Raw genomic sequence first — 27,456 nt, 5'->3', positions numbered from 1 at the left:
TTTCATTAAACAAGTACAAAAATATATACTTAAACCAAATCAAAATGCAACCTCAGTTATTCCCTTTCTTCCCTATATCTAGGTGTTTACCATGTGGAATTTTAAAGATCATTTTAGCAGATCTAGTTTAGGCAAAACAAGATTACAATTTATGGTTATGTACATACACACACACACACACACAAGAAAACACATTCACTATGAAAGCAAAGGATTACTCACCTCTCTAAACTTTCCTTCTTCTTGGTCTTCTTACTGCGTCTGACCATTCGGCTCCGGTAGCTGTTTCGTCTGGCAGGTCCTGTCTTGATGGAAGTGTTTTCAAAAGGAGTTGTCATTACTGACACTTTGTTGCCGCTCTGCCAAAATGAATGAAGATGCCTTAAATGGGAGTAATATGAGTACCACAAGACAACTTTGATTTGAATTAAATCTACATCACAAAAGTGAATGCAACAAGAAGGAATTCCAGCATCAAAGCTGTTAGTGTAGGGAACCCTATCCAGACGTTGCCAGGCATGTGAAATAAACAATTGGAAAGTTCTCCAATTTTTCCCTATTTTCTAATTTCCTCCATATGCCAGCTTCAGGACAAGGAGAAATTCCAATGACTGTAGCTAGACAGGAGGAGACCCAAGACAGATGAGACTGTAATTTTCAAGATGAAAGCTTCTACAGAAACATCCCACTTTCCCATAAAAAACAACCATAACTGTGCAGTGGTCCATTCACTGCCCATTCAATGTCTCAGGATACTGACTCAGGATAAAGTGATGAAACAGCAGAGAAAAACTAAATCTTCATTGTCAATCCCAAACCATCCTTTCATCTTGTTCAAAAGAGGTAACAAATATAATTAAGCTTTACAGCATTGATTGCATAGATGACTCAATAAATAAGTATTTCCTGCTGATTTTATATTTTAATAATCCATACCTCCTGCTCAGCATTGTATACTGCTACAGTGAACTTCTTTCAAAAAAATTCTAACAGCCCAAAGTAATTTATGATACAACTCTTTTGGATAAACAACAATCTCGTGTTTGGAGTTTATTCTTGTTAAGTAGTAAGCAGGATTGTCAAGGTTGTCTTTTTATGTGTCTCACACAGAAAGCAACTGCACACCCAACTGCCCTACAATTACAGAATTTTCACTTATATATTTTTTGCAAAATCAAAAAATTCGCAAGTTCCTGCTGGTTTCAGAGAAAGAAAATAAAGACGTAAAGAAAAGTACATTTTGTGTCTCCTTTGCAATTCGTATTTCACCATTACTTCACTGCTTTTCCAAGACTTTTTTGACTTCTGTTACAGCTGCCTACTCCCTTTGACAAGCAAAGCTCCGCATGTTATAACATGAATTGTTAATAATATAGAAAGTAAACACATAGCTAAAATAATTCTGACCTACATTAGCCTATGCTGAAAAGATTACATGAAAACTGAGATATGATGAGCTACAGAGAAAAGCTAAGACACTACTCAATTTAAGAAAAGTTCATTAAGAAATGTTGAGTGGTTTTGTTTGTTTGTTTGTTTGTTTTCAAGGAAAAACTGTTATTTTCTAATAGGACAGACCTCAGAATACTCCACAAGAGAAAAATGTGACAGATTATTCATACAAGTCCAGCTCAGGATGAGAATTTCATTAATCAAAGAAGCTCTGTCAGACATGCCTGGCTGTATATTAGACAAAACCATTTTTGGCCTAATGATTATGGAAGGCAAGCTTCCATGTAGGAGGGACGGAAAAATTTAATATTCTTTGTTCTTACTTTTCCTCACTGATTTCACTCTAAAAGATGAAAAATTACAAGTATCATAATAATCAAAAGCCTGAATTACCTGATGAAGATGTAGGCATTCAATCAAGCACTTGAAAATATAACTTTTTTGGAGAAACAGACATCTCTTTGCTTCACTGCCTTGAATTTAAGTCAGCTATGTCATCATCAGTGCCAAGCTATGCCAAAGAAACTAAAATCATAGCAGGATACCTGAAAGTCACTGGCCTTTTTTGAGCTATGTGACAATAGTAGATTAGAGTTTGTACTTCTAACCACATAATCTACTAACTAATTTGAAGGAAATATAATCCCTCAATCATTGGTGAAAACAGCAATCGCTTTGTATCCCAGTTGTCCAACAGTTACCTTTAACAACAACTCAATAACTTCTGTATGAACAAGACCGTGCACTGGCTCTCCATTGATATGAGTAATCAGGTCTCCAGCTTTCAAACCTGCTTGGTAAGCTGCACCTCCTTCTTCCACATTCTGAAAAACCAAGATGAAGAGAATATACAGAAAATGAACTCCTGTTGAACCTTCATATTTTCAAGAGTAGACTATTTAATGAACTCTTTGTATAAAACCGAGAAACTTACTAAGGTATACAAGGAAAGAAAAGAAAAATACATTCAGCCCTTTCACCATCAACCACTTAAACTTTCTACTTAGATAGAGACTGGAATGGTTTTAAGCTCACTCAAACACTGCTTGTTGCTACTGGTACTAAGTAAGCTCTGTACAGCAGGGCAGTTTTCATGCATGATAACAAGGAGTGGAAAATTGCTTGGCACACCATGATTTATATAGTAATTGTCAACAAACAGATGTCACAGGTATAAAATAAAAGTTAATACACCATTCCAAGTTTCTGTGGTTGCATATTGCCAAAAAAAGTGTTGTCTTACCCAAACAATATGATGCACAGTGTAGATATCGCTGTCACCCACATAAACCCTGATTGCTCGGATGGTGAAGCCATACTTTTTTCCTGAACTATGAATTACAATTGGTTGATGAGGACTTGCAGCTGCAATTGATGAATCACGGCTGGGAGATGAATCTCGGGATGATGAAAGATCAGATGACAGAGAATGGGGAGACATAGGGCTTCCCAAAGGAGAAACACCAAACACATCTGTAAAAAACAAATCTGCCTATTAGGGTACATTCTGAGCACAAACAAATTTTGCTTAGTTTTATGAGACTTCTGTGTTCATTTCTATTTTTGTGACACTGCTCTCCAATCAGCTTTTCTTACAGAAGATGAAAGAGAACTAGTCATCCTGGCTGTGCTGCTCTAACATATTGGAGTTGTACTAAGTGAGTTAGTTAAGCTACAACTCTACTGTTGATGGACGAAGGACTGAAGTCGCATCCTGTTGTACATGCACACAGTCAGAAAGTCACCACTAAGATAACATTTCTGTCTGTCAGAGAAGGGCAAGGGCCCTAAGCTGTAATGTGACCACCACAAGATTGCACCATCTAGTCATGCAAGTGAATACAGGAAACAAAAATGTGGGATACAGAATTCATTCTGGACTCTCCAGTATCTTGCATTTGTGTCATAAACCATCATAACATTGCATAAGGCATAAAATTTCAATCAAAAGTATTTATCTCTACCTCCTGGGATCATGAGGGACAAAGCACTTGCAGAAAGGGACTTCGTGACTTTTCCAGAGATCTTCTTTTTCTCTGTGCTTTCCAAACGCTGACGAGCAATGTGAGATGCAACTTCACCAACTGGCTTTGAGGAGTTATCCGTACTGTCCACACTCTCACTTCTTCCATTTATTTGATCTAAGTGTTCTGAGAAACTGCCAACTGTACAAAGAAGGGATTAACAAACTGAGGGAAAACCAGGGGGCAGGAAGGGGAAATGGCCCAACTGTGAGATACAAATTTCTCTTTCTGTTAACAAATTCATAGAACAAAATTACAGAAATATGAGTCATTCTTCCAGACTTACAGAATGCATACAGTTTAACAGAATGTATTGAAGCAACAGTTTTATACAGTCACTGACTAAAGTAGAGGTAAAAGCAAGTCTTATGTGTCAATAAGCAGTACTCACCGAAGAGAGCTTAATCATATATTTATTTTTCATATAAACTCCCAAAGTAAACAAAAGGCCCCAATCCTGCATAAATCGCTATCAGTTTAACAATTTTTCCAAAATAATTACAATTTTTTTTAATTACTAACTTTCAGTTTTATTATATGGGTTGTTTTCTACCACAAGGAGAAAGATACCCAGCACCACTAAACTCAGCATTACAACCACAGCGGTCTTAGTCTATCACAGGTAATGAACTTCCACAATGCTGAATGGAAGAATAATCACAATGTTTCAAATACCAAAAAACCCCAAATAAAGGCCTTGCATCATGTGAACAACCTGCACGGGTTTTCATCAAAACCTCAAACTTGTCACAGAAAAGTTGTATGACCTTATGAACATGCACCACAGATAGGTTACCTGTCTAAAGATAGAAAAACAATTCCCACTATTTTTTTAAGGTCTCTGAATATCTTTTTGCTAATGGACCACAGAAAAACAAAATTAGTCTCAAATGTAACTGATAAATGAAAAAAGAAGATTACACAGTCTGAGTTATCAATGCAACTGTGCTAATGCTAACACCTCAAGATAGGCATAGGGGGAATAGTGAGCAAGACTTAGGATACTGTACAATCAAGGACTGTATAACTCTGTTGCAGACAACTGGGCAAAGGCCTCCCAAGCTGAACTGGAATTCCCTCATAAGGAGGATCATGAAGGCTTGGCAAAATGAGCACACCAAAAATGTGGGCATCTTGGAGAAAAAGTAGGCTCAAGAATGCAGCATAATAATGTCACTTGATATGTCAAAACTATAATTGCCCAGTGCCCCATGTGTCAACACACTCAGAAATGCCTGGTGCCAAGTATCACAAGAGGACACTTAGATAAAAGGAAAATTGCCAGGACAAATTTGGCAAATGGATTACGTTTGTACATCTGCAGATACATATTCTGGATATTTGATTGCCCATCCTTTTAAAAAGGCTCTCTGTACTACAGGTCTAATAATTTTGTACCATGGAATTCCCTTACAGATCCAAACTGACAATGCGTCTCATTTCAAAAATAAATTTGTTCCATGTTATGTTGAGCAGCAAAATACCCAGTGGGCTTTTCATATACCATGCTATCCATAAGCTAGAGGATTGATTGAACCAATTATTGGGTTATTGCAAGAGTAGTTGAAAAAATTATAGATGGGAACCTGTCTCACTGGAGAACCCAATTCACAGATGCACTAGGTACCCGAAACAATAGGCCCATTTGGGAAATGGAAATCCCCCTGATGCGCATGACTACACCCAACTGGCCTATACAACCAGTGAGTGAGACTTCGATTCATTGGGAAATTGTTCTGGGAGCAACGCCCCTTACAGGGCCACTCTGGAGGCTGCCAGACTGGACCTTTATGCATTATAATTAGTTAGGATAAAACAAAAGTAAATAAGTTATCAATACTGGAACAGGAATTCAAATTCCTCCAGGACACTTTGGGTCGGTAACTACTCCCTCAAGCTTAGCCTTAAAAGGCGTTGATCTTATGGAGGGGGTAATTGATGCAGATTATCAAGGAGAAATTAAAGTAATTTTATTAACTAATGATGAACATGATTTCCTTATTCAAGCCCACAACAGGGTAGCACAATTATTGATATTGCCAGTTTTAAAAACAATAGTGAAAAAAGAAGGTCCACCTCAAGTCACTACTGTCTGTGGAGATGCAGGTGTTGGATCCACCAGTCTTAATTATGGAGCCAAAACATGTGTCCAAAAACCAGACGGCCCTTCCATACCTGCTGATAGCCACAGGGAAGGACACTACCATTTTAATCATGAAATCTGGGCAGGAAAAATGGGAATATGTCCCTGCAATCAAGTGTTATATGCAAGAATAACCAGATGTTACAGAATCTTGTTTTACAGATTCTGCACAATTGAATTTACCCTGTCTACCACAATGGCCTGTTTGGAAAAGGATATTATCCATGCAAGTTGATATGAAGACCAATTTGAATCCTGATTGATTTTCACAGATGAAAGAGAACAAATTGACAATGGAAAATTGGTGAAGCAAATAATGAAGGAATGAGCAAGCTAGCTCATGTACCTGTATAAACGTGGAAAGGTTAGGAAGTGTACTTTTTCTCATGGCTGCCATGGATTGAGCATGCACTTTTCTTTCTCCTTTGTGCAGCTACCAGTTTAATTTGTATCCCCTGTCTAATTCCATGTTTTATGCAACTGATCAAGTGTGTTTTAGAAGGGATGCAATCTGGGGCACTGAGTAACAAACAAGGAACAACAGTAAACTGAAGAAGCAAAAGTGCTGCCTCTATGTTTAATACCTAAATACAAAATTTCAACAGCACTGCTATGGTGGTTGTAGTTATCTACGGGTCAAAGGACTGATTAAAGTGCTGAAGCCTAAACAAAAAGCTCTGAGCCAGAGCTGACCTGTAGATGTTTCATTTAGTCACGTAACTGCTTATTAGCCAAAATTCCACTTAATTAGTAAAGCTTTGTATTTATTATGAATGTATCTATCTTTCTGTATTTTGAGACTAATCAAGACCATGAAGTAGACAGCTGGTCTTATCAGATAGGAATGTGTCTATCTTTTGACAGGAGTTGGTCCAAATTAACTCATTACTTTCCTCTGAGCCCTGGCCAGGCTTTGGGTGAAAACCAAGGAGAGAAGAAAGCCTGGTATTTTCTACCCTAAATAAATGATGTAAGCTTGGTTTTTAACAATATAAAAGCTGGGCCCTTTTTACAGCAAAAACAGAGACCTCACCTACAAGTGGACACCCTGTGTAGGATGTCCCAGTTACCAGGAGTGGTTCTCCTACCCTTTGCTGTGACTAGGGCTCCCCAGCTAATGAGCAGGTCTAGATAATGGCAGTGCATTAATGGGGTAAGTGGTGATGTATCTTTCTTAATCACTACCGTCATTCTTTGTCGTAATGATTAGGTGCATTGCTAAGCTTATACTTTTATAATTCTTTGCTTCCTTCAGAATTCTTTCCTCTTTAGTACTACAGTAAATTTATAAACTTATTGTTTAAAGTTGGTGTCTGCTTATTTTGTGTTGACCATCGTCCCCTGGAAAAATACTCATGTAAGAAAACAGCAATATGGCAGACTCCATGATGACCAAAGATCAAAAATTCCAATGAGAAAAGATATAAATACAGTTCTTTAAGTGCTGAAGACTTCTCTTCTTCACAGAAGAAACCTGCAAAGGCTCTAATGGTCAAGTCACCATTTTGTTCACTTGCTTAGCAATCTGCCAGTCACTGTGGCAATATGAAGAGATGGTAATTCCACAAACGTTGGAACTTTCCTGTATTTTCATGAAATTTTGTTAGCTTAAGCCTGAGCCCAAACCAGATCCCTTTTGGGATGACTGCTTTTTAAAGCAGTTCTGAAATACATGACTTCCAAAGAAATCTTTGAATGTTACTGCCAAACAAAGAAGGTCTGTTATTGTTTCTAGTGTCATTAGAACGAGACCCACTGTGACTTACCTGATAGTGTGGAACTGCTGATTGTACTTGCTGGAGTTGTTACTTCAGGTTCATCTTGCCCTGTTTCATCACTCACAAATGTCGACTTTTCCCGGTCTTCCTGGAGCTCCATTGAGCTGGTGGAATCATCCTGTTCTCCTTCGGCTGATACGGACAACTTTGGAAGCAAACTCGAACTGTGTTGCTGTCGGCTACTCTCAGTCTCAGATGAGATGGATGTAGATATTTGTTGTCTGCATTAAAAATAAGCAAACTTTTAGCAGTTACTGAGATGAGAAGGCCTGCTACCTGGCAAGCAGGGCGCAGACCACTTTCAGCACCTTCTTTTACTTACATTTCAGAATATTCTGAACTCCAGCTTAAAGATTCCACAGATGGCAATGTTACATTTTTCATTTTGTCTCCTGCATCTTCCTTGTCTTCACCTTGTGTTTGACTGACTCGATCTATACTACTGAAAACCTATTACAGACAAAAAAAACCTGCCAAAAATCAATTCATCACTGACATATTTGATATCAAAAATATATGCAAGATCTATGATTCTAAATGCATATACAGTGTTTCAGAGAGCAAACTTCAAACTTCTTGAATATTTTCAAATCTCCATGAGTTTGTGTTCTTAACATGCTTTCCTATTTTGCTTTCTTGGCTCCCCACATATGAGTACACAAATACAGCCTGTTCTCATTATGAATTAATCCATTTGCTCCTCATTTCACAGTGTGAATCATGACAGTGCAAACAAAATCTATAGCCTTGGTGGTTCCCAAGACACTGTCTTAGAGTCTTTCAATCAGATGGGCAAAGCAGACAAAGTAATCTGAATGTACTTAAGAATAAGCACATGCTCTATTAAAAATAAACTCTGATCACTGAAGTCTGTTATTTGCTTGGCTGACAAATGGAACACAATCTGAGAGATACAGGTAGAGATGCAATGACAACTTTAACCAATCAAATAGTCCATGTGTAAAAGAGCCATCAGAAGGACAGAAATTGAATCACAGCAAAAGGCTGGAAGGAATCCCTGTAGTCCTGTTGTCCTATCCCTCTGCACAAGCAGGGTCACCTAGAGCTGGTTGCTAAGGACCATGTCCAGAAGCTTTTGAAGATCTCCAAGGATGGAGACTCCACAACCTGTCTGGTGCTTGATCACCCCCAGAGTAAAGAAGTGTTTGTCTTCAGACAGAACTTCCTGTGTCTTAGCTTGTATCCATTGCCTCCCATCTAAGTTATCTCCAAAAAGACCATGTATTTATCAGTATCTGAATTTGAAACCTATGACTAAGTCAATTCATGAAGTTTACACAGAATGAGCATAACTACATCCACAATTCTTATCTCTGTTCTTCCATGTTATCGACACATGTGGTATCACAGCCAGAATAAAATCCACCAGTTTATTAAAGCATAACCTAAGACAAACAAGATACAAATTTAAATGTCCCAAATATCTTTTAACGGCTCATGAAATAAACTTTTGAAATAAAAGACTTTTGAAAATAACTGCTGGATGCTGTGTTAAGATGAAACGCTCACTCATTAGGTATTCCACTTCCACTATTTCCCACCAGTCCATCCTCCACTGTATTTCTTGAGCACATCCACTTTGCTCCTACTAGTGTACTCTGTGCAGCAATAATTAGCTCTCATCTCTACTGTAGAAGTGCACTACCTTTTGGACACTCAGTTTTACCTTCAGTTCAGAGCACTCAAATCACTACCTCAAATCCACATTTCTCCTTGACCAAAACAAACGTTAACAACTGCCTTGTTTTTTAACTTCAGTCTAGTATCATTAAACTATAAGCTACTAGAGGGTAGTACTGTAATTTTTCTTATGCTATCACCTCCAAGATACTCAGGACATAACAAGAAAATTATGCACAGGTAAACCAACATAAAGAATGTGTATTAACATTCACCAGAATGGTTCCCCTATACATTCTACTATGCCACCATGAATTTTCTGCAGAAATACCATCATAATTTTCCATCAGTATTTTAGAGATTCAAGAAATAACTTTTCTACAGGATCTTCCCATGTTTTAATGTTACTCATTGTATTCTCATTCAATTTCAGTTAACTTTACTGTTTCTTGAAAAAACAATGCCCTATACATCTCTTCTACATTTTTCATTTCCAAACTCTGTACAAGTTGAAAAATGTTCATGTACACAACACACACTAAGATTACAGCAACTTTTACTTACTTTTGAAAATCTGTGTGAACATGAGGAAAACTGTCTTATCTCCAAATTAAAATCTTCATCATTGGTATCGTCTTCTTCCTCAGTTTCCATATGGTGGTATTTCTCAGAACGAGCTACAGACAAGGGAAATAAAATATTTTAATTTCTCAGGAAGAATGGATAGCAAGTTTTAATAATAAATGAAAGTCTAATTTTATTCTTAAGATTATTTCTGCTGAAATGTCAACCCCCCAGTGAAACTGCAAGCTGCCAGTGATTCTGATAAAGGGGCTTTTAAGAGCAGTAACCAAGAGTCAAAGACAGTGATTATTTAAACAAGGCATCCATCACTTTTTTTTTAATACCATAAAATACCTACTGTCAAAATAACTTGTGTCATCTTCAGATTCCAACTGTGGAATAAATTCAGCTTTCTGCCTCAGCAAACTATTCCAGTCAAGGCTTCTGAAGAACTGATGCTGCTTTACCTCATACGCACCACCTGGGGGAGCCAGAGAAAAAATAGTGAGCAACACACAACAAATCCTCTGACATCATCTGAACTACAAACCCAGTAAGACAAATAGTCATGGAAAGGCAAAGTCATCACTGGATGCATGAATATCTACTACCCATTTCCATGCGAATATCCTAAACTTGTCAGAGATCTTCTCTGTCCCAGTTCTGTTGTGCCCATTTCTTTAACAGTGGTGGCACTAATATAATTTCCCCCCTTCTAACATTTCTATTTAATTCTGGATATTTCTGTCAGCTACTCATCAGTCAGAACCATCAGACGCAGTATTAATAGTTATAAAAATATAAATGTATGCACTAGGTAAGTACAAGTTATAAAATAATGCAGAATGATTCTTAATAGTTGCTCAGTATAAATACTAGTGTTGACCTAGAGATCCTTTTGGTGTTTTATGGCAGCAATATACATTTCTATAGGAAATACCTTATAATTTATATTCTTACTGACTACTGCCTGCTTCTTGTAATATGTGTTAAATAATTACACTAGTTAAAACAATTACACAAGTTAAACAACAACTCTAAGAGCACAGTGCAATACTGCAAGTTTTGTCCTGGGAAGATGGGAGATTATGTCATCAACAAGCGTATATCTAATTCTAAACATCAAACAAATCACCTGCAGCAGCAAAACCTGCTGCCAGCTTGAACATATCAGGTTTACGTGGCATGGTTTTGGTAGCGGGGGTACTGTAGAGGTGGCTTCTGTGAGAAGCTGCCAGAAGATTTCTCTACATCCAACAGGGCCAATGCCAGCCAGCTCCGAGATGGACCCTCCACTGGCTGATCAGCATTTCATGGATAACACATGTAAGAAGGGGAAGACTGCTGCACAATAGCAGACAGAAGAAAGGAGTGAGAACAGGTGAGATGAACAACCCTGCAGACATCAAGGTCAGTGTAGGAGAGGTAAGAAGTGCTCCAGGTGCTGGAGCAGAGATTCCCTTGCAGCTCAAGGTGAAGACCACGGTGAAGCAGCTGTGCAGGTGCAGCCTGTGGAGGACCCCATGCCAGAGCAGGTGGATGCCTGAAGGACACTGTGCCATGCAAAAACCTTTGCTGGAGCAGGCTCCTGACAAGACCTGTGGCCCTGCGGACAAAGCAGCTCACACTGGAGCACGTTTGATGGCGGGATTTGTGACCCCACACAATCCATGCTGAAGCAGTCTTGTTCCTGAGGGACTGCACTCCATGGAAGGGACCCACACTGAAGCAAGGAAGAGCATGACAAGGAAGAGCATGACAAGGAAGAGCATGACAAGGAAGAGCATGACAAGGAAGAGCATGACAAGGAAGAGCATGACAAGGAAGAGCATGACAAGGAAGAGCATGACAAGGAAGAAGCAGCAGGGACAGCATATGATGCACTGACAACAATCCCCATTTCCTGTCTCTTGCACTGCTCAAAGGGAGGAAGAAAATCAGGAGTGAAGCTGTGCCCAGGTTGAAGTGAGGAGTGAAGGGAAGGTGTTTTAAATTTTTTCTTATTGTTCATTATCCTACCCCATTACATACACTAACTTCCCTGATTTGAGTTTGCTTTGCCCATGGCAGTAACTCCCTGTCCTTATCTCAACCCATGGCCGTCTGCATATTTTCTCCTCCCATGCACCTGAGCAGGGAAAGGACAGAGCAGCTTGGTGGGTACATCTCGTGGGCAGCCAGGGTTCACCAAGCACATTCATACAGCCTGTATACTCCTTTATGTCAAGGCTAAGTAAGGCAATAGCCATAGAAAAAGCGTGAAATCTCCAGGATTGGTTTCTAAGTCAGTGTTTGATTTCTAAGTTGGGTCCTTTGCTTTTCTGACTGAACCAGGGAAAAATTCATAGAAGCCAGAGCTTCCCAAAGGAGACCAAAATCACATTTCATCTAAGTCACTAGCTAAGGAGTGAATATTTTTCTGAGCACAGTAATGAGGTATTACATCAGAATTGTACAATTCTTTATTAGTATCAGATACTTCAAACCCAAAGAAGTCTTTTTCATGTCATTTTTCTTCTTCAAAAGAGGTACCTATCTCTCTTCCTTCAACTTACCTATGCCATTCAGACCTCCTGAGCAAATAAACAATTACAATTTTCATGAAGTGCTAAGCAGCTTTCTAATATGTACTAACAGACAGGCCTGTCACTTCAAATGCATGATGGAACCTGGGATAAATGGTGCTATTTTTCAGTGCCTTCATGGGACTCATCACATTGCAGTCTTCACTTCTGTGAGCTGATTCTAATATTTCAAGAATATTAGAATTTTGCTGCAGATTCTGAACCCCATGCTTCAAAGAAATGGCTGCCTGATTTCCTTCTTCAGACTGCCAACTATTACACAGACCAAGCACTTTAAAGACATCAGTCCCTAAATGAGCATGACAGGTGATCCACATGGTGGCACTGACAATTTCAGTAGTTAAGCCAGCTTTATCCCAGCCAATTCACTTTCTCAATCAGCTGTAGCAAGAGAGGCAGAATTTACAATCCACCTCACAGGGTGATAGCCTTGAATTAACACACTGTTTACCAGGAAAAAGTATCCTGGCAATAAACCAACAACTGGAAAGAATATACTTAAGAGAATAAAACTAGTTGTGGATTTCCATTTTGCCTTTGGCAGCAGTGCCCTCTGCAGCAGATGAAGCAGGCAGCAAGCACAGAAGCTACTGGGGCATGACACTTTATGGGGCAAGGGACAGCAATAAACTTTGCTGGATGCCACTTACTCCAGTCCATCAGTTACAGAGAACTCTATGGGTTGCTCCCACAGATCCCTGACATTCAGAGTGGGACATGCAGTTCATTAATCTCAGTCACTTCAACATGTCCCAAAGGAAACCAAAGGAAGGTATGTCATTTGGGACCATGTCAATAAAACTAGGGGTCTGGGTTATACTCACATTTGCCGTGAGCAGTTGTGGTAAGGCCAGTTAAGAACTGATTCTAACAACTTCTTTTTAAATGAGGTCTAAAAATATGTAGCACAATCTGACCACTGGACTCAGTTTTGCAAGTAATTTTCCAAATGCTCTCATGCCAACTCAACCCACCACTAGGTTTCCTTAGCATCCCCAATCTATTTATATTTATGGCATAAAATGTTCACATAAACAAGACCATACCTTTGTACTTGGGTTCTTTTATGTAGGAGGCCTTTATTTGCTGTGTTTACCTAGTGCTTTGCCCAATGGGATGGTAGTTTGTGACTAGGGTCCCCCATATATCATCACTTAAAAATCATGCATAATATTCTTCATTACTGCCTCTCACAGAAACTCCCAAATAAATAAACTGTTACATAATGTACAGTTCTTTCACTGGCCCATGCAGGCTCTCTAGTCCTAATGCTTTCTTAACATTCATACTTTTGTTTTAATTCTTTTTCGTACAAGGTGATAGTGCTTGATGAATAAGAATATCAAGACTTTTTACCACACAACCTCAGAGAATCATTTCTAAATAACTAGTTTGAATACTCATCATCTATCCTAAAACCTGGAGGAACTAATTTGACAGGCTAAGGTACTTCTAAAAAAAGAAGCTGTGTATTGATTTCCCTTCTCTGTTTCTGTGTTTAGTTACTCACACTGTATTCATGAAGAAAACCAATCCAATGCCTAACTGCTTTGAGAAATATTATCAACTTCAGAGTAAATGCAAATGAGCACATGTAAACTCAAAACAAATAAACAAATTAAAAAAAAAGTAAAAAAGAAGACAGTCATCATCTTGTTAAGTTACTATTACCAGTGTGAATCTATGAAATACCATTGGTTACAATGGTGAGTTGTCACACTGCTTGTCCAGACAGATGTTTCCCAAGTAAAAAAAAAGATGAACAAAAGCTTCCAATGCTGAATACAGAAGTTACTGCTAGAACATTGACAATTTAAAATTAGTTCCTCCTAACCTGTTCCCAGTCTTTCCAAAGGATTCTGCCTGAGCAGTAGGGTAATCAGGTCCTGGGCATCTGGAGGTGGTGCTTCATCCTTCTCAGGCCAGTTGATTTCATCTAAAAAAACCAAGAAAGTTGTTTGTTTTTACTGAAGTCTGATCTGAGCATTCAGCACGAACTGTGTGAAAGCACTCATCATTACCTAGCATGCTGCAGAGCAGAGTTAAAGCAACTTTTTCAAGTTACTCTCCTGGATACCAATTACTTCCAATTTTTACGCTCTCTATACAGACTCCATAAATGTATTCTGTTCCCCTTTTCCTTGGAAGCATCCTTTAACCCAAACCAGTGTTCAGTAACAGAACAAAAGAACACTTCGCTCATGAAAAACTTTTTCAAAATACCAGCACAACTTGTACACTCTTCTCCCTGTCCCCCCAAATCATGGTTTAAATTGTAGCTGACTTTCATGAAAACTGTTGTTAAGATGAACACAGCCAACGTGACACAGCAGTTGCTGCTCACACCTCTACTCCTTCTATAATGCCAGGAGACCCACTGAAGTCATTATAGCCATGACTAAGGGTCCAGGTATCAGATTCTGCTCTGAAGACATACACCACAATAGAGCTTTTCTTACAAGAGTCTTGTACTTCCAAGGAAAACCACCTCACTCTACAGATTCTTACAGTATTATGGCTTTTCCTACATCAGTCAATCAAGACAGGATACCCTGCATATGAACATGAACTAACAGCAGCAGAGCAAGTTCTGTCTGGCTTTTTGCAGAAGCTATCTCCAGAAATGTATATTTAGATAAAACTCTGCAGAAGGGTCTTGAAAGGTTCAAGGACTTTGGCATCACAGAAACAGAACACTAGGAGCTCCAGAAATACAGAAGGTTGTTAAGAATTTTGTTGTCATTATGTGACCCAGACTTTTCCTTCAAAATAATCATATCTGGAGAAATTATCATCAGAAACTATATACAAGTTTAACCTTCGTATTTCAGACTTTAAGGAAAGGTACTGAAATAAACAGTTGTGAAATGTATCTGTTTCAGAAGCTATATTTTAAACTTGTATCACTTTTGCCAGGCCTCCCACAGTTGTCCTTGGGGGAAGAAACTGGGGAGCAGGAAAGGCAACCTACAATGAAGAAGGTGGCAGCAAGATTTTACAGTAGAATTTGAAGTAGAATTTCAAGATTTTGCCCACAATAACTGGAATAAAAGCCTAGGCTACAGTTTGAGCTCTTCAACACGGCTTGAACAGTCAATGCAAGGGGACCGTTTATTTTAGCACACAAAACTTATCGAACAAGAGTGGTCCTGGAGATATTGACTAAGAATTATTTCAGTAATTAAGCATATTTCAAAGGGAAGAGAAAAAAATTGTAAGTCAACATCAAAACAAGAAACTAAGCTAAACAACAGCCTTGGAGAGTGAGTGGAAACAGATCAGGTTTACAAATACACTTCTATAAATAATTTCTATAAGATAAATGGACACCTTCAAACAAATAAAGATATTTATGTAAGTATCAGTTAGATTGTAACACATAATATATTTTACAAAACATAAAATTATTGCCACATGCAAAATAAAAGTCTAAAGTACAAATTTTGTCATTAATTTTAGGCTATTCCGTCCTCTTTTTTCCAAGTCAGTGTAAGGATAAAGACACAGGTGCATGTGTCTGGAAATGCAATAAAATCATGAGTTTTCCTGCCTACAGCTTCCACTGCAGTTTAAATCTGATTTGGAAAATAAAGCATGAATATGTATTGCAGCCATGAGGCATTTTGAAAAAAGACATCATTTGTTGCTTGTGTTAATTAAACAGTTCATTCTTTTTGCCACTCAGTACATCACATCAGAACACAACATGGTTATATATCTACGAATAACTAGAATGTTGCATAAAGAGGTCACAGGCACTTCAATGCAGTTTACAAACAAGCCTGGCTTTCAACTTCAGAGATGATGACAGAGTGTCTCCTTAAGTACAAAAGGGGGTCAAGCTGCATCCTCAGAGAATAAGGAACCATAGGTGAATTCTTAGCTTCCGGATCTTTTATGAAGACCGTAAAAGAGACTGCAAAATACTCAGTAGTGGATAGAAACCCTCTACATCTATACATCCGGGAAATTTATGGAAACAAACAGCAGGTAGGACAGTAAACAATTCTTTTTAATTATCATTCAGTTATGTCACATAACAACACTTAGGGTCAGTCTGCAATTTTAAATGGAAGAAGAACAGCTGCTACAGAAGTAACATTACACTACAACAATCACCAATGAAATCATTAACAATCTGTGAACTGAGTTTGTTTCCTTCTCTTTCTCATTATTTATTATTTGGGAGACATTTGTTTTAGAGTTTTATTACATATTTGTTAATTTATCCATTGTGCCATAAGGCATTTTCCAGTTTATGGACATTTAACTGTTTCTTTCCTGGTATGATTTCTTTGCCAAAGACTGAAATCACTATTGCCATAGCAGCACTACTTTTTTACTGATACTGCTTTACTTTTATAAACAATGCAGCTCAACCATTGTATTACATATCACTGAACTTCTGTACTTAGCAACAATATACAGTAAGTTCAGTTTTTAATCCAAATTTATCCTTACTATTTTGATAGTGTATTTCGGTTTTCAATATTACAATAAAGATGGAGTCTTTGAGCAAAACTAGCTTGAAAACCTAGTATCAGTAAAGTTGTAAATACATTTACTATTAACAGAAATTGAATCATTTTTCTTTTGTGATGATCCTCACCACTGATTACTTGTCCAAACAGCTCTTCTGGTGTATCTCCAAAGAATGGCACACATCCAACAAGAAATTCATAAAGAATAATTCCCATAGCCCACCAGTCCACTGGTTTTCCATAACCCTGCCTCAGTATCACTTCAGGAGCTATGTATTCAGGTGTACCACAGACCTAAAAGAAAGAAAACAAGCATGATGGTAAAACAAGTTTAACTGAGCTATATCACATCATTTATAATTCTTGAAATCATACGGAAACATGGAAAAATGGAATTCAGTCCGGCTTAGTCTGCGTAACAGCTGAGTTTGTCTAACAGCTAATGCTTTTCTAACAACCTACCTACATTAGGAAGCATCATAATAAAACATTTGCATATCTGTCAAGCAAAGGACAGTTTGAGCTTGGTGCATGCAAATCCATCATAGGAAGTATTTTATTTAACTTACAACTATCTTTACATGAAGGTTATGATGGTTTTATCTTAAGGAACTTTTACCATGAACAGATTGTGAGCAATGGTAATGAGGCATGCTTAAAGAGAAATGGGCCATAGCACAGATTTTAGCATCCTTGGTTTTACAACGCATAATGAGCTCCACAAGTACTCTGCTGAGACTTCTGAATTCCTAACAAAAACAGTTTCCCATTTGTCTCTCTCACAGATTCACTTGAACACAACGAGGTTGTTCATCTTTCTAATAGATCCTAATGTAGAAACTGAAAGGCCTAGAATAATCTGCACGGCATCACTAAACTGACACACTCAATTGCAAAACCAGAGCAGAAATAACAATGGTTAATTCACTATCACAGCACATTCTGGTGGCAAAAACAGTACTTCATGTGATCACTCAATGTAGAAATGAAAAATGCTCTTTCTTACTTGTTTGTCGAGGAATTCTCTGGCATCCTTCTCAATGTGACCCTCATAGAGATTAGTCGTCAAACTCATAAGCCCCACTTTCGACAGGCCAAAGTCTGTAAGCTTTATATGGCCCATGGATGTTACCAATAAACTGAAAAATAGAAAGATTTGAAGTTATTGTGATGTAATTCAACATTCTCTGCTTGTAATTGTTCACACTGTTAAAATACCTACAGAAAAATGTTTCATTAGCACTGTAAAAGTATAAATACAGCTTAAGAAGTAATTTAACTAGGTACAAATCAAACAGGTTAAAAATCTCAGTCTTACTTTTGTTACTATTATTATCAGAAGTAAACAAACTTTTTATGTGTTACAAAACTATATAAAGTCTTGAGAGCTGAAAGCTAGAAGCTTTGAAGAAAGAGAAAGCAATCATCTGAAATACCTAAAATAGGCTACACATCGCTTTTGAAGTGAGGTGAGCATTTTCTCTCTGTAGCAAGTCGAGTCATGCATTTAAAAAAACCTCTCAGATATTAAGTTAGTAACTAAAACTGCACTGTCCTATGGTATCACACTATGAAGATATCATCTATTAACATCCATGACTCCAATTCTTTTTTTAATGTGAAACAGGAAGAAGATTAATAGAGTTGTAATGGCCATATTTTGCACTTCATCTAATTGCTATAACGTTAATTCACAAGTATAGGAGCAATACTGTACTTTTAAATACTGAAATTAAAAACACTGCCTCGAAAAACAAAATAACCCTCAAAAACTATGCAGTAAGAAATATTTCTCCATTTGTTCAATCTTGTCTTCATATATGCCAATATCTGCAAGCCGACATTTTGTATTGAACACTGGTTTAAGTGTATTTTGAAAAAAAACTTCTCCTTAATAACCAAATGCATTCTTCCATCCATTTCAACCAGAAGAGCAGTACCTTTTTTTTAGTTACACTGATAGTCTCTTCCATCTTAAACACAGAAATTTCTTAATTAGCTATTTTGGAAAAAAAAGCATTTTCTGTTACTGCAAGTAACAAAAATTCACATCTGTGTAAGAACTGTGAATTTATACAGAATTTGTAAGAAAAAACCCCACAAATATAGTCTAAGCAAGTTTAAACCTCCCATATTTTGTCTAGCAATTTCAAAGTCCTCTTTCAGTTATATTTCATATACATACTTGTCTGGTTTCAAATCCCTGTGTACAATTCCGTAATTATGAAGGTATTCCAAGGCCAGAACAGTCTCTGCAAAGTACATCCTTGCCATGTCTACAGGTAAGGGACCCATATTCTTCATCAAAGTAGCACAGTCTCCACCTGTGAAAGCAGGACAAATGTTCTAGATGACACAATAAAGTCTGATGTGTGTCAGTAAAATCCATATATGATGCAGGAAGGGACACAAATAATTGTCATAAATGTTTATTTTCTAATCAGATGACTCAGCTGTAACCCTATCAATTACTGTACTGGAAACACAGTGTGAAGGAAGGAGAGAGAGCAGTACAAGGATTCACCTGGATACCAATTGTTAAAGGTTCAAACACAGGAAGGGGGTGGTGTTGGGAGGAGTCCCTCAGAGAATTTTTGTCACCCTACCAACACAAAGGTTTGCACTTGGAGAGCCAGGACTGAGGAGAGAGAGGGAGGGAGGGAGGGAGGGAGGGAGGAGGAGAGAGAGGAGGAGAGAGAGGAGGAGAGAGAGGAGGAGAGAGAGGAGGAGAGAGAGGAGGAGAGAGAGGAGGAGAGAGAGGAGGAGAGAGAGGAGGAGAGAGAGGAGGAGAGAGAGGAGGAGAGAGAGGAGGAGAGAGAGGAGGAGAGAGAGGAGGAGAGAGAGGAGGAGAGAGAGGAGGAGAGAGAGGAGGAGAGAGAGGAGGAGAGAGAGGAGGAGAGAGAGGAGGAGAGAGAGGAGGAGAGAGAGGAGGAGAGAGAGGAGGAGAGAGAGGAGGAGAGAGAGGAGGAGAGAGAGGAGGAGAGAGAGGAGGAGAGAGAGGAGGAGAGAGAGGAGGAGAGAGAGGAGGAGAGAGAGGAGGAGAGAGAGGAGGAGAGAGAGGAGGAGAGAGAGGAGGAGAGAGAGGAGGAGAGAGAGGAGGAGAGAGAGGAGGAGAGAGAGGAGGAGAGTTATGGCTGCTTTGAGACACGCTGCAATTTTTTTTTTTCCTTCCTGGGTACCGACTGCAAGGAGATTCCTGGGAATTATCATCATTCCTCTACTCCCAGCCATCTTCTTTTTGAACAAAAGACAGGAGGGAGAGAGAGAGAGAGAGAGTCCACATGAGTGTTCACCCCCTTGTCTCTGTCTCGCTGGGAAAAGACTGAGAATTCACCTCACAGCCAGCCCAGGTGTGACACTGACACTGTGCATAAATATAACTGCTCCAGGAGGAACCTGCCGTTTGGGGGTTGTTCTCTTTCGGTTTTTTACATTTTGTGCTGGGGGAGTAGTTTGCTCTGATCTGTTTACAGTTATATCTATATCTACATATAGATATATACATATATTTATAGTAGTTAGGAACGGTCATCCTTCTTATATCCATTTTCTAATTAAAGTTCCTTTTTTCTTAAATGTAATAAGGAGTGATGTGATTATTGAGGAGGAATCTTCTCTGGTCTTTGGTAAACATTTTGGTTTTCCCTCAAACCAAGACACCAATAAAGTACATGCTGCTACCTATGGGAACAAAAGAAAAAAGGAAAAAGAAAGGTGGCAGGGAAGCCCACACAACCATACCCTTCTGCCCACTGCTCTCCTTCAGCATAAGCACCTTTTCAAATTGTCTCTTCTTTCCTAATTCTTTGTAAAAGTAACTAATACAAATGCCTCAATACGTGGTAATGAAAATTTGAACTCCACAAAACAAGCAAACATTTCCACATGAACTTTGAATGCTAGCTCACTTTTTATTAGAATCTATAAGGAACTTACTGTAAGAGCAGTTATTCCCCATTACAGCTGCAGCACAAGTGTTTTACAAGCTGTTTACTGGGAGACAATGACTGGGGAAAAAACAACCAACCAACAAAACACCTTACTATTGGATCTATATCCTAAATCTGAACTGCCAGAATACAGAGGACACACGGAGGGGACTTCTGTAACACAAGTACTTTTTGGGTTACTTTTCTTTCTTGGTGTATGAAAACTCTTTCTCCTCTACAAAACAGGACATTTTACCTTCAACATATTCCATGACCATGCACAAATGACGTCTTGTTTCAAAGGAGCAATACATGCTGACAACAAAGGGATTTTCTGCAAATGTCAGGATATCACGCTCAACAAAGGCCTGTTGGATCTGGTTTCGGAGGATGAGATTCTGCTTATTAATCTTCTTCATGGCAAATCGTTGTCTGGTTTCTTTGTGTCTCACAAAATAAACCGCACTGAAAAGTTCAAATGGGAGAGAGAAAGAAAAAAGTTTGATTAAGTATTGAAAATACATTTTAAAATACATTTTTAATTAAAAATATTTTTAAAAAAACTGTATTTATATTAAAGACTTGTTTCCAAGTCTGTAGTTGATGTGTCTTTCACACCAAAGAATGGTTACAAATCTCACTTTGCTTCATAACCTCAACGACTCTCAATCCACTCAAGTTAGAACCCAAACTAAAACCATACAACGCTCCTCCCCTTTACTCTCACCTTCCCCAAACAAACAACAGATATAATAGCAAGTGCTCAGCTCAAGTGGATTTTGGGCATTCCCATTAACAAAGGTTTACATACAAAACCCAGTTATGGCACAGTGTTACAAATCACTGTGACAAATGCTTTTTCCATATGTTTGCTGTAAGGTAATTATGACTCAGTCCAAGGGATTTCAAAACATGTCACAGGTTTTTTATGAAGGTTGCTCGGAAGTTGCTTGATGGGGCAGCTCCCTCATTGCAAGGAGCAAAACCCTCTGTTCTTCTTCAGTCCCTGACAGCAGCACTGATCTGTATCAGAAGTAGGTCATCAGTAGGCAACCCGAAAAAAAAAGATCAGAGCATTAACCAACTGGTAACGTGGGACTATGATTTATCTAGACAAGCAGGATTTCCGCTGGGGTGCTGGGTACAAAGTTTCCTGTGCGTTTGGTTGGATAAGGTAAAAGGCAGAGAGGGAAGCAGAGGGAAAGAAAACCACACTTGGGCAAACCTTCTGTCTTTCAAAGCTAAGAAGGAATCACCCTCTTGAGGAACACTGACACAGGACATTACTGCTGCATTTCTCAAAATCCCTTGAAGCAAATCCTGAAAATGTTTGCCTTGCTTGAAATCTACTTTGTAGCATTTAATGCTTATACCATCTCCAGAATATAATTCACAGTAGTGAGTGTTTATGGAAAGAAAGGACTAAAAGGAGAAAACAGAGGGGAAAAAATAGGACCCAATTATGGAATTTTTAAATTCAATTTACTGTCCCCCCATGAGGTCCCATTATCAGCATATAATTATTTAAATACAAAAAGCAACTCTTGCTTACTATTTCTATGAAGATCTTCCCACAGAGACCACAGTTACAGGCACTAAAAACATTTCTCCTTTCCTTTGTTGAGAAAAACTTTCTAGACAGGAAACTTTCTCTTACTGATTCTAAAAGCTTTCATTAATCCCTCGTTCTTGTCTAAGCACAGAGTGGGTAAAAGACATTACATGATTATGAAGCAGGTGAAAACCACCCTGGGCAAACCTCAAGACAAACTCCACCCTTTGTGCCTCCTACTGAATCTCACTCCCTTCTGCCCCTCTCAAGCTGGAATACAGCTCCAGTATCTCTCCCTGCTGGCTTCATGCCTGTTGTCCTGCACCTCTTCCTACTGCTTCATTCAGTTTTCTCTCCACCACTTCATTACAACTATTTCCTGTGCTTTTCTTTCCCTTTTTTTTTTGTTTTCCGCTCTTGTTTGTTGCTATCAGGTGTCTTTTAGCCTTAGCTTCTTCATCTCCTGTAATTTCATCTTTTCTTTTCCCTGTTTCAGTCCCACTGTGTACTCCTGGCACGTAGGAAAGTAATGCCTGAAGCCTTAGTTCCTTAAAAAAACTAGTTATGTGAAAGAACTGAGGACAGACTGAGGACTCAGCATACACTCAAGAGTTTTAAATTGGACTTTGTGCCAAGATGCACTTTTGAAAGGCAGATTATACCAGAGTATATCATTACAGCACCTTAATAAATCCTCCCTGCAGCTCATGTGCATCTGTAAGATCAATACTACCATATTTAAAAATGATTAACCAGTAAGCTTCAAGGACTCTTTAATCCAGTCAGTATCTGGGACATGTTGGCTCTATTTTCCCAGCTGTCTAAACTTCATTCTCCAGTCTCACAGTCACAAGCAGACAACTGTATCACTTTCCTCCAGGATTCTGTTATTCCTGAGAAAATCCTGTTTTGTTCAAGTGTTCCAGACTCACAAGACAATGGCAACACAATAGTCTCTTTCGCTTTTACACATGCCTATCCACTGTTTATGCTACATGAATCTTCAGCATACAAAAATGTTTAATATCCCCACATCCTCTGATTACAGTAACTCCAGCAAAGAGCGAACCCCCCAGCCTGCAGGATGTTTATCATTAAATGCTGCTCATGATCTTCAGTATATTATAAAGACAATATCACATTTAGGGATTATTTGACACAGAAACAATGTAGGATGAACACCCAGATTGCCCTGTTGATACATTCAATGACAGTGGCATGCCCTGTCTGCCTGCAAAGCCACAACCAGAGCGGTACTGTTGCAGTCCTCCGATTGTTTCAAGTGAAGAATTGCTTTCCCATCCAACTCCCAAGCTTTCTGTTTTTGCAACGTCGCAACAAGAATTTCCAAAACATCCTCTGGTTTTGCTGTGCGATTTCAACAGGTATGCAAGTGCTTTGCATTTTACTGATGCTGTAGTTCAACATAGCTAAAAAGCTTCATTTTCAGAAGTAAGAACATTCATCAACTTTGGCACTGCCCAAACATTACCTTATTTCACTTCTAACATAAAATGCCAGCTTGAAAAAATATCTCCATAATACCTCTTGCTAGGCACAAGTATCAAACACTGTGCACAAAGTGTTAAGATGACCAAAAAAAGCTAAAATATTGAACTGGTTACCTGAATTAGTCCAACTTAAATATTATGCAATCTATCACTCCAATTTTGCAGCAATAATTCCTGGGGTTTTTTCTCTGAACTAAAAAAATCTCTAATTATTGAAAAAACTTGACAGACAGGCTTCAGGCCCAATTGACAGCTCTTCAGTAACTTCAGCTTTTAGACCCATTTTACAATCTAGTGTACATTCAGTGCTTAGGGCTAATATAGCTGTATTACTTGTTTTGACCTGATTTTCTAATCTGTCAAAGGACCTTGAATTCCTTGTGAAGGCACAGGTACTGTACTCACTGCTTTAAAATTTCACCTGCTGACGAGTTTTGTTTTATTTTCACAAGCAATTTCCTGCAGAGATACTGTTTAGAATGAAGTCTGATGTTGCCTTCAGTGAAGAGAAGGTATTTATGAGGCTGTGATTCATGTTACAGCAACATGGTACAGTTTACAGAGAGTTATTTAAAATCAGAATTTAAAAGCAGCACTGGACCACCTCCTAGCCAGGCAATGTCTGTCATCAGATCAGTTACTCAGGGGCAGAGGGAAAGGCTACCTAAAGCACTGCAGCAGTCCTGACATACAAGCATCCAGTGCAGTGTTGGTCTTCCAAGCTCTGGGACGATCTGACCAGCCTACTCTCTGCAGTATTTCAGACTTACCTTAGTCCACCTAGAAAGAAATGAGAAGCTCGCAACGTGATGAAGAGAACGTGATGGCTTTGATCCTTCTTTCACAATTGGTACTAGTCTGAGTTGTTCTAATAAGTCATCAATTTTGCAAAATAAAACCACCTCTCCATACCTTGCAGTAGCAATGACTTCTATCTTTATGGTAGCTAGTAAATAGTAAACACAGACTCAAAGTGATGAAACTGCAGTCCAAAATTCTGATGGGTAAACTGGCTGGTACTACTTAAGTGAACCTATAAAGCCACACTTCCCCCTGTCCCCTTCTACTTCAGTGGCTGCCAGGCTGATGATAAATTAACCTGATTAATGGGGTTTTATTCTACAGCTCGGTAACTTCCCTAGTCCCATTCCCACTACAGCACTATGAACAGAGTAGAGAAGGAACGGGAATGAATACTTACAGGTTAGGTGCCACAGCTGCTCAAGACAACACTGCTTATGAGTTTTTAAATTTATCAATCAACACCATTAGCCAGTATTTCATGCACATATTGCAATTACAGACAGAGCATTCCAGGCAGGAGCAAAAGTGGTATCATGCATTTGCTTTAAGCAGATACAGATGTACATTGGTGAAGACATACTAACATCACTCGCTTCCCTGAGATCAAACGTAATACTTATTTTGTTGAGCTGTTACAGGAGAAACCAGACTGATGCTAACTTGAAGAGATGGACTACTACTACTACCTGCTACCTTGTGCAAGTTGGGATACAGAAAAATGTTGCTGTGATTGCAGAAAAAGTTTAAAATTTGGGATGTATGAAAAGTTTTGCGTGACTGAAAAAAGTCATATAGACAGCTTGTGAAACCCTTAATGACTTGGCCAGAAATCCTATGTTTACTGATTCACAGCTTGTTTAACTTCTTGTATATTCCTAGCCATTCCCAAAAGCCTCATCGACTACACCTCATCTACTATACAGTCATTTAATTGCACTACAAATGAGTTTACCCAATCAATTTAAAGCAGAGAACTGCTAAGATATTTACTCAAATCTTCACAAAGCCAGTAGTTTGTATTTAAACTCATCAAGTTTAACATATCTGACAAAACTCTGCTACAGCATGCCAAAATCAACAAAATGTCAAGCAGTCAAAACTTGCACTAATAAAGGCAAAAGCACCATAGCACCGTAAAAGAACTGATGGGGGTTTCTTTAATTGGTTCAGAATTAAACCCTCCATTATAGCCTCAAAGTAAGTAAAATATGACTACAGCATACTGAACCTTTAATGTCAGAGTCCAAAACACACCCACTGACACTCTTTGAGAATATAACAATGAAGTACAGGTAGAATTCACACATATTTGTATTATTTCAAAAAATTAATGGCCTGGAAAAACATGAGAGGAAAAAAAATAAACCTTGTAGCATGCAACAGGAACTTTTATTTCAGCTGTTTATACTTGAACTGCAATAAATGTCTTTGGGAGAGTTTATCACTTAATATTCACATGGAACAGGTATTATTGGTTTATTACACTACATTTTGTAGATGGGTTAGAGAGCATTTAGGTTATCTTGATATGTTCCACTTTAAGTCTGACCATACTTTTGAGTAAATTAACCATCAACTGTATTTGTGCCAAGACAAAAATGAAAAATCCACTTAATTAAAAAAATTGGTTTGTTGATTTTACAAGCACACAGAGTTTTGAAACAGTGGTATCCTAGAGAATTTAGCAGCACAAGCCTCTTCAACTTATAGTATTTAATAGGTGCAAACTCACTTTTAGAAGTAAATACATTCTGTTTATTATCTGACATTTCACTGAGGGTGTTCTTTTCCCTCTACATGAATCGTAAGAGGCTGTTTGTTTTCTCTTCTTGATTTTGCTTCTAAGAAGTAACTATTTAAAAGAAAAATTCCAATCAACAAAATCTACTTTGCTATTGCTTCCTTAAGGATGGAAGTGGAAGTAACAGCACTCTACTACATTGATGAGCTTTTCAACTTCCACTAATACTACCATGGTATAACCCATCAGCCTACCCCTTTTTTTATATTTGCTAAAGACAATAATGTTTCATGAAGAATCCGAATACAACCCAAGATATTAATTCTCTGTAAGCTCTACTTTTCTTCAGAGATTTAACAGGGTCTCATCCAACCTTTAAAACATTACCTCGCCAATTATGCATATCATTGGCTTTTATATTTTGTAAGTGCTGATTTTCCCAGTCACAAATATGAGGGGGGAAAAAAATAATGTGTGCCAGAGGTGGCCATGGCTTTTCATCCGTTCTTTTCTAGCCTTTCAGATCCTTACTTGCCTCTGGTTTCAGATGGACAGTTGTCTCCAGTCTGTACTTCTCAGTGGCTCATCGAGGCTCCTTTGGACTGTAATACCCCTGGAGCAAGACCTACAGGTCTACTGAACCTCTGACTTCAGGTGCCAGGCCTCACACTACTGAGTGCAGTATGCCCCTCTGCAGCTGCTCCCTCCTCTCCCTCAGCACCCAAAAACTGCTGGGAGGCTTGGCAGGTTCAGTAACTCTTGACATCCCCTTCTCCAACAGAGGCCCATCCCACACAGTTCCTCCTATGCTCCTCCACTAGACAGATACTAGGAGGAATGGAGGGGACTTAACACCTGCCAAGGGAAGGAGAAAGTGGTGCATCCAGGGAGAGAAGCAGCATCTACTGCTAACTGCTGAAAGGCTTGTGGGGTAATTGGGAGATGCTGACATATAGTAAGCAGTGAGTTTGGCTATGGAGATATTCTGAGAAAACTGAGCAGAGGTTGCCTAGTGAGAAGTTGTACTTGAATATTTACATAACTTTAATTCGAATTATGCTATTTCATTCAGGACTTTTGCTGAGCTGTGTAAACACATCTAGATACAAGAAGCCTTCACAGAAGCTGTCATGACCAACAGTACTAGGCAGTACTAAACTTTAATCAAGTATCATCAGAGAGAGCCCATCAGCCTTAGGCCAATGAACAGGCACAGAAAACTCCAGTGAGTAGATTGCAGGTGCTTTTTGT

At 38.6% G+C, this 27,456-nt stretch overlaps 1 protein-coding gene across 4 annotated transcripts in view; it reads right to left on the bottom strand.

The window, feature by feature from the left end:
* Positions 1–27,456, bottom strand: part of MAST4 (microtubule associated serine/threonine kinase family member 4) — a 301,151-nt gene that overhangs the window by 7,575 nt on the left and 266,120 nt on the right. For all 4 annotated transcript variants that reach the window (XM_071581454.1, XM_071581455.1, XM_071581457.1 and 1 more), the window contains 13 exons: positions 20,854–21,062; positions 18,854–18,992; positions 17,675–17,807; positions 16,797–16,962; positions 14,022–14,123; positions 9,961–10,083; positions 9,603–9,715; positions 7,720–7,847; positions 7,386–7,618; positions 3,417–3,617; positions 2,696–2,925; positions 2,154–2,276; positions 223–359 (listed from right to left, as the gene is read on the bottom strand). In XM_071581454.1, the coding sequence (XP_071437555.1) occupies positions 223–359; positions 2,154–2,276; positions 2,696–2,925; positions 3,417–3,617; positions 7,386–7,618; positions 7,720–7,847; positions 9,603–9,715; positions 9,961–10,083; positions 14,022–14,123; positions 16,797–16,962; positions 17,675–17,807; positions 18,854–18,992; positions 20,854–21,062 (2,037 nt within the window). The remainder of the gene's footprint in view (positions 1–222; positions 360–2,153; positions 2,277–2,695; positions 2,926–3,416; positions 3,618–7,385; positions 7,619–7,719; positions 7,848–9,602; positions 9,716–9,960; positions 10,084–14,021; positions 14,124–16,796; positions 16,963–17,674; positions 17,808–18,853; positions 18,993–20,853; positions 21,063–27,456) is intronic.

This window comes from Pithys albifrons, chromosome Z (assembly GCF_047495875.1).
Source record: "Pithys albifrons albifrons isolate INPA30051 chromosome Z, PitAlb_v1, whole genome shotgun sequence".
NCBI lineage: Eukaryota > Metazoa > Chordata > Aves > Passeriformes > Thamnophilidae > Pithys > Pithys albifrons.
Note: the sequence above shows the minus strand (reverse complement) of the source record. Positions and strands in the feature narration are given on the sequence as shown.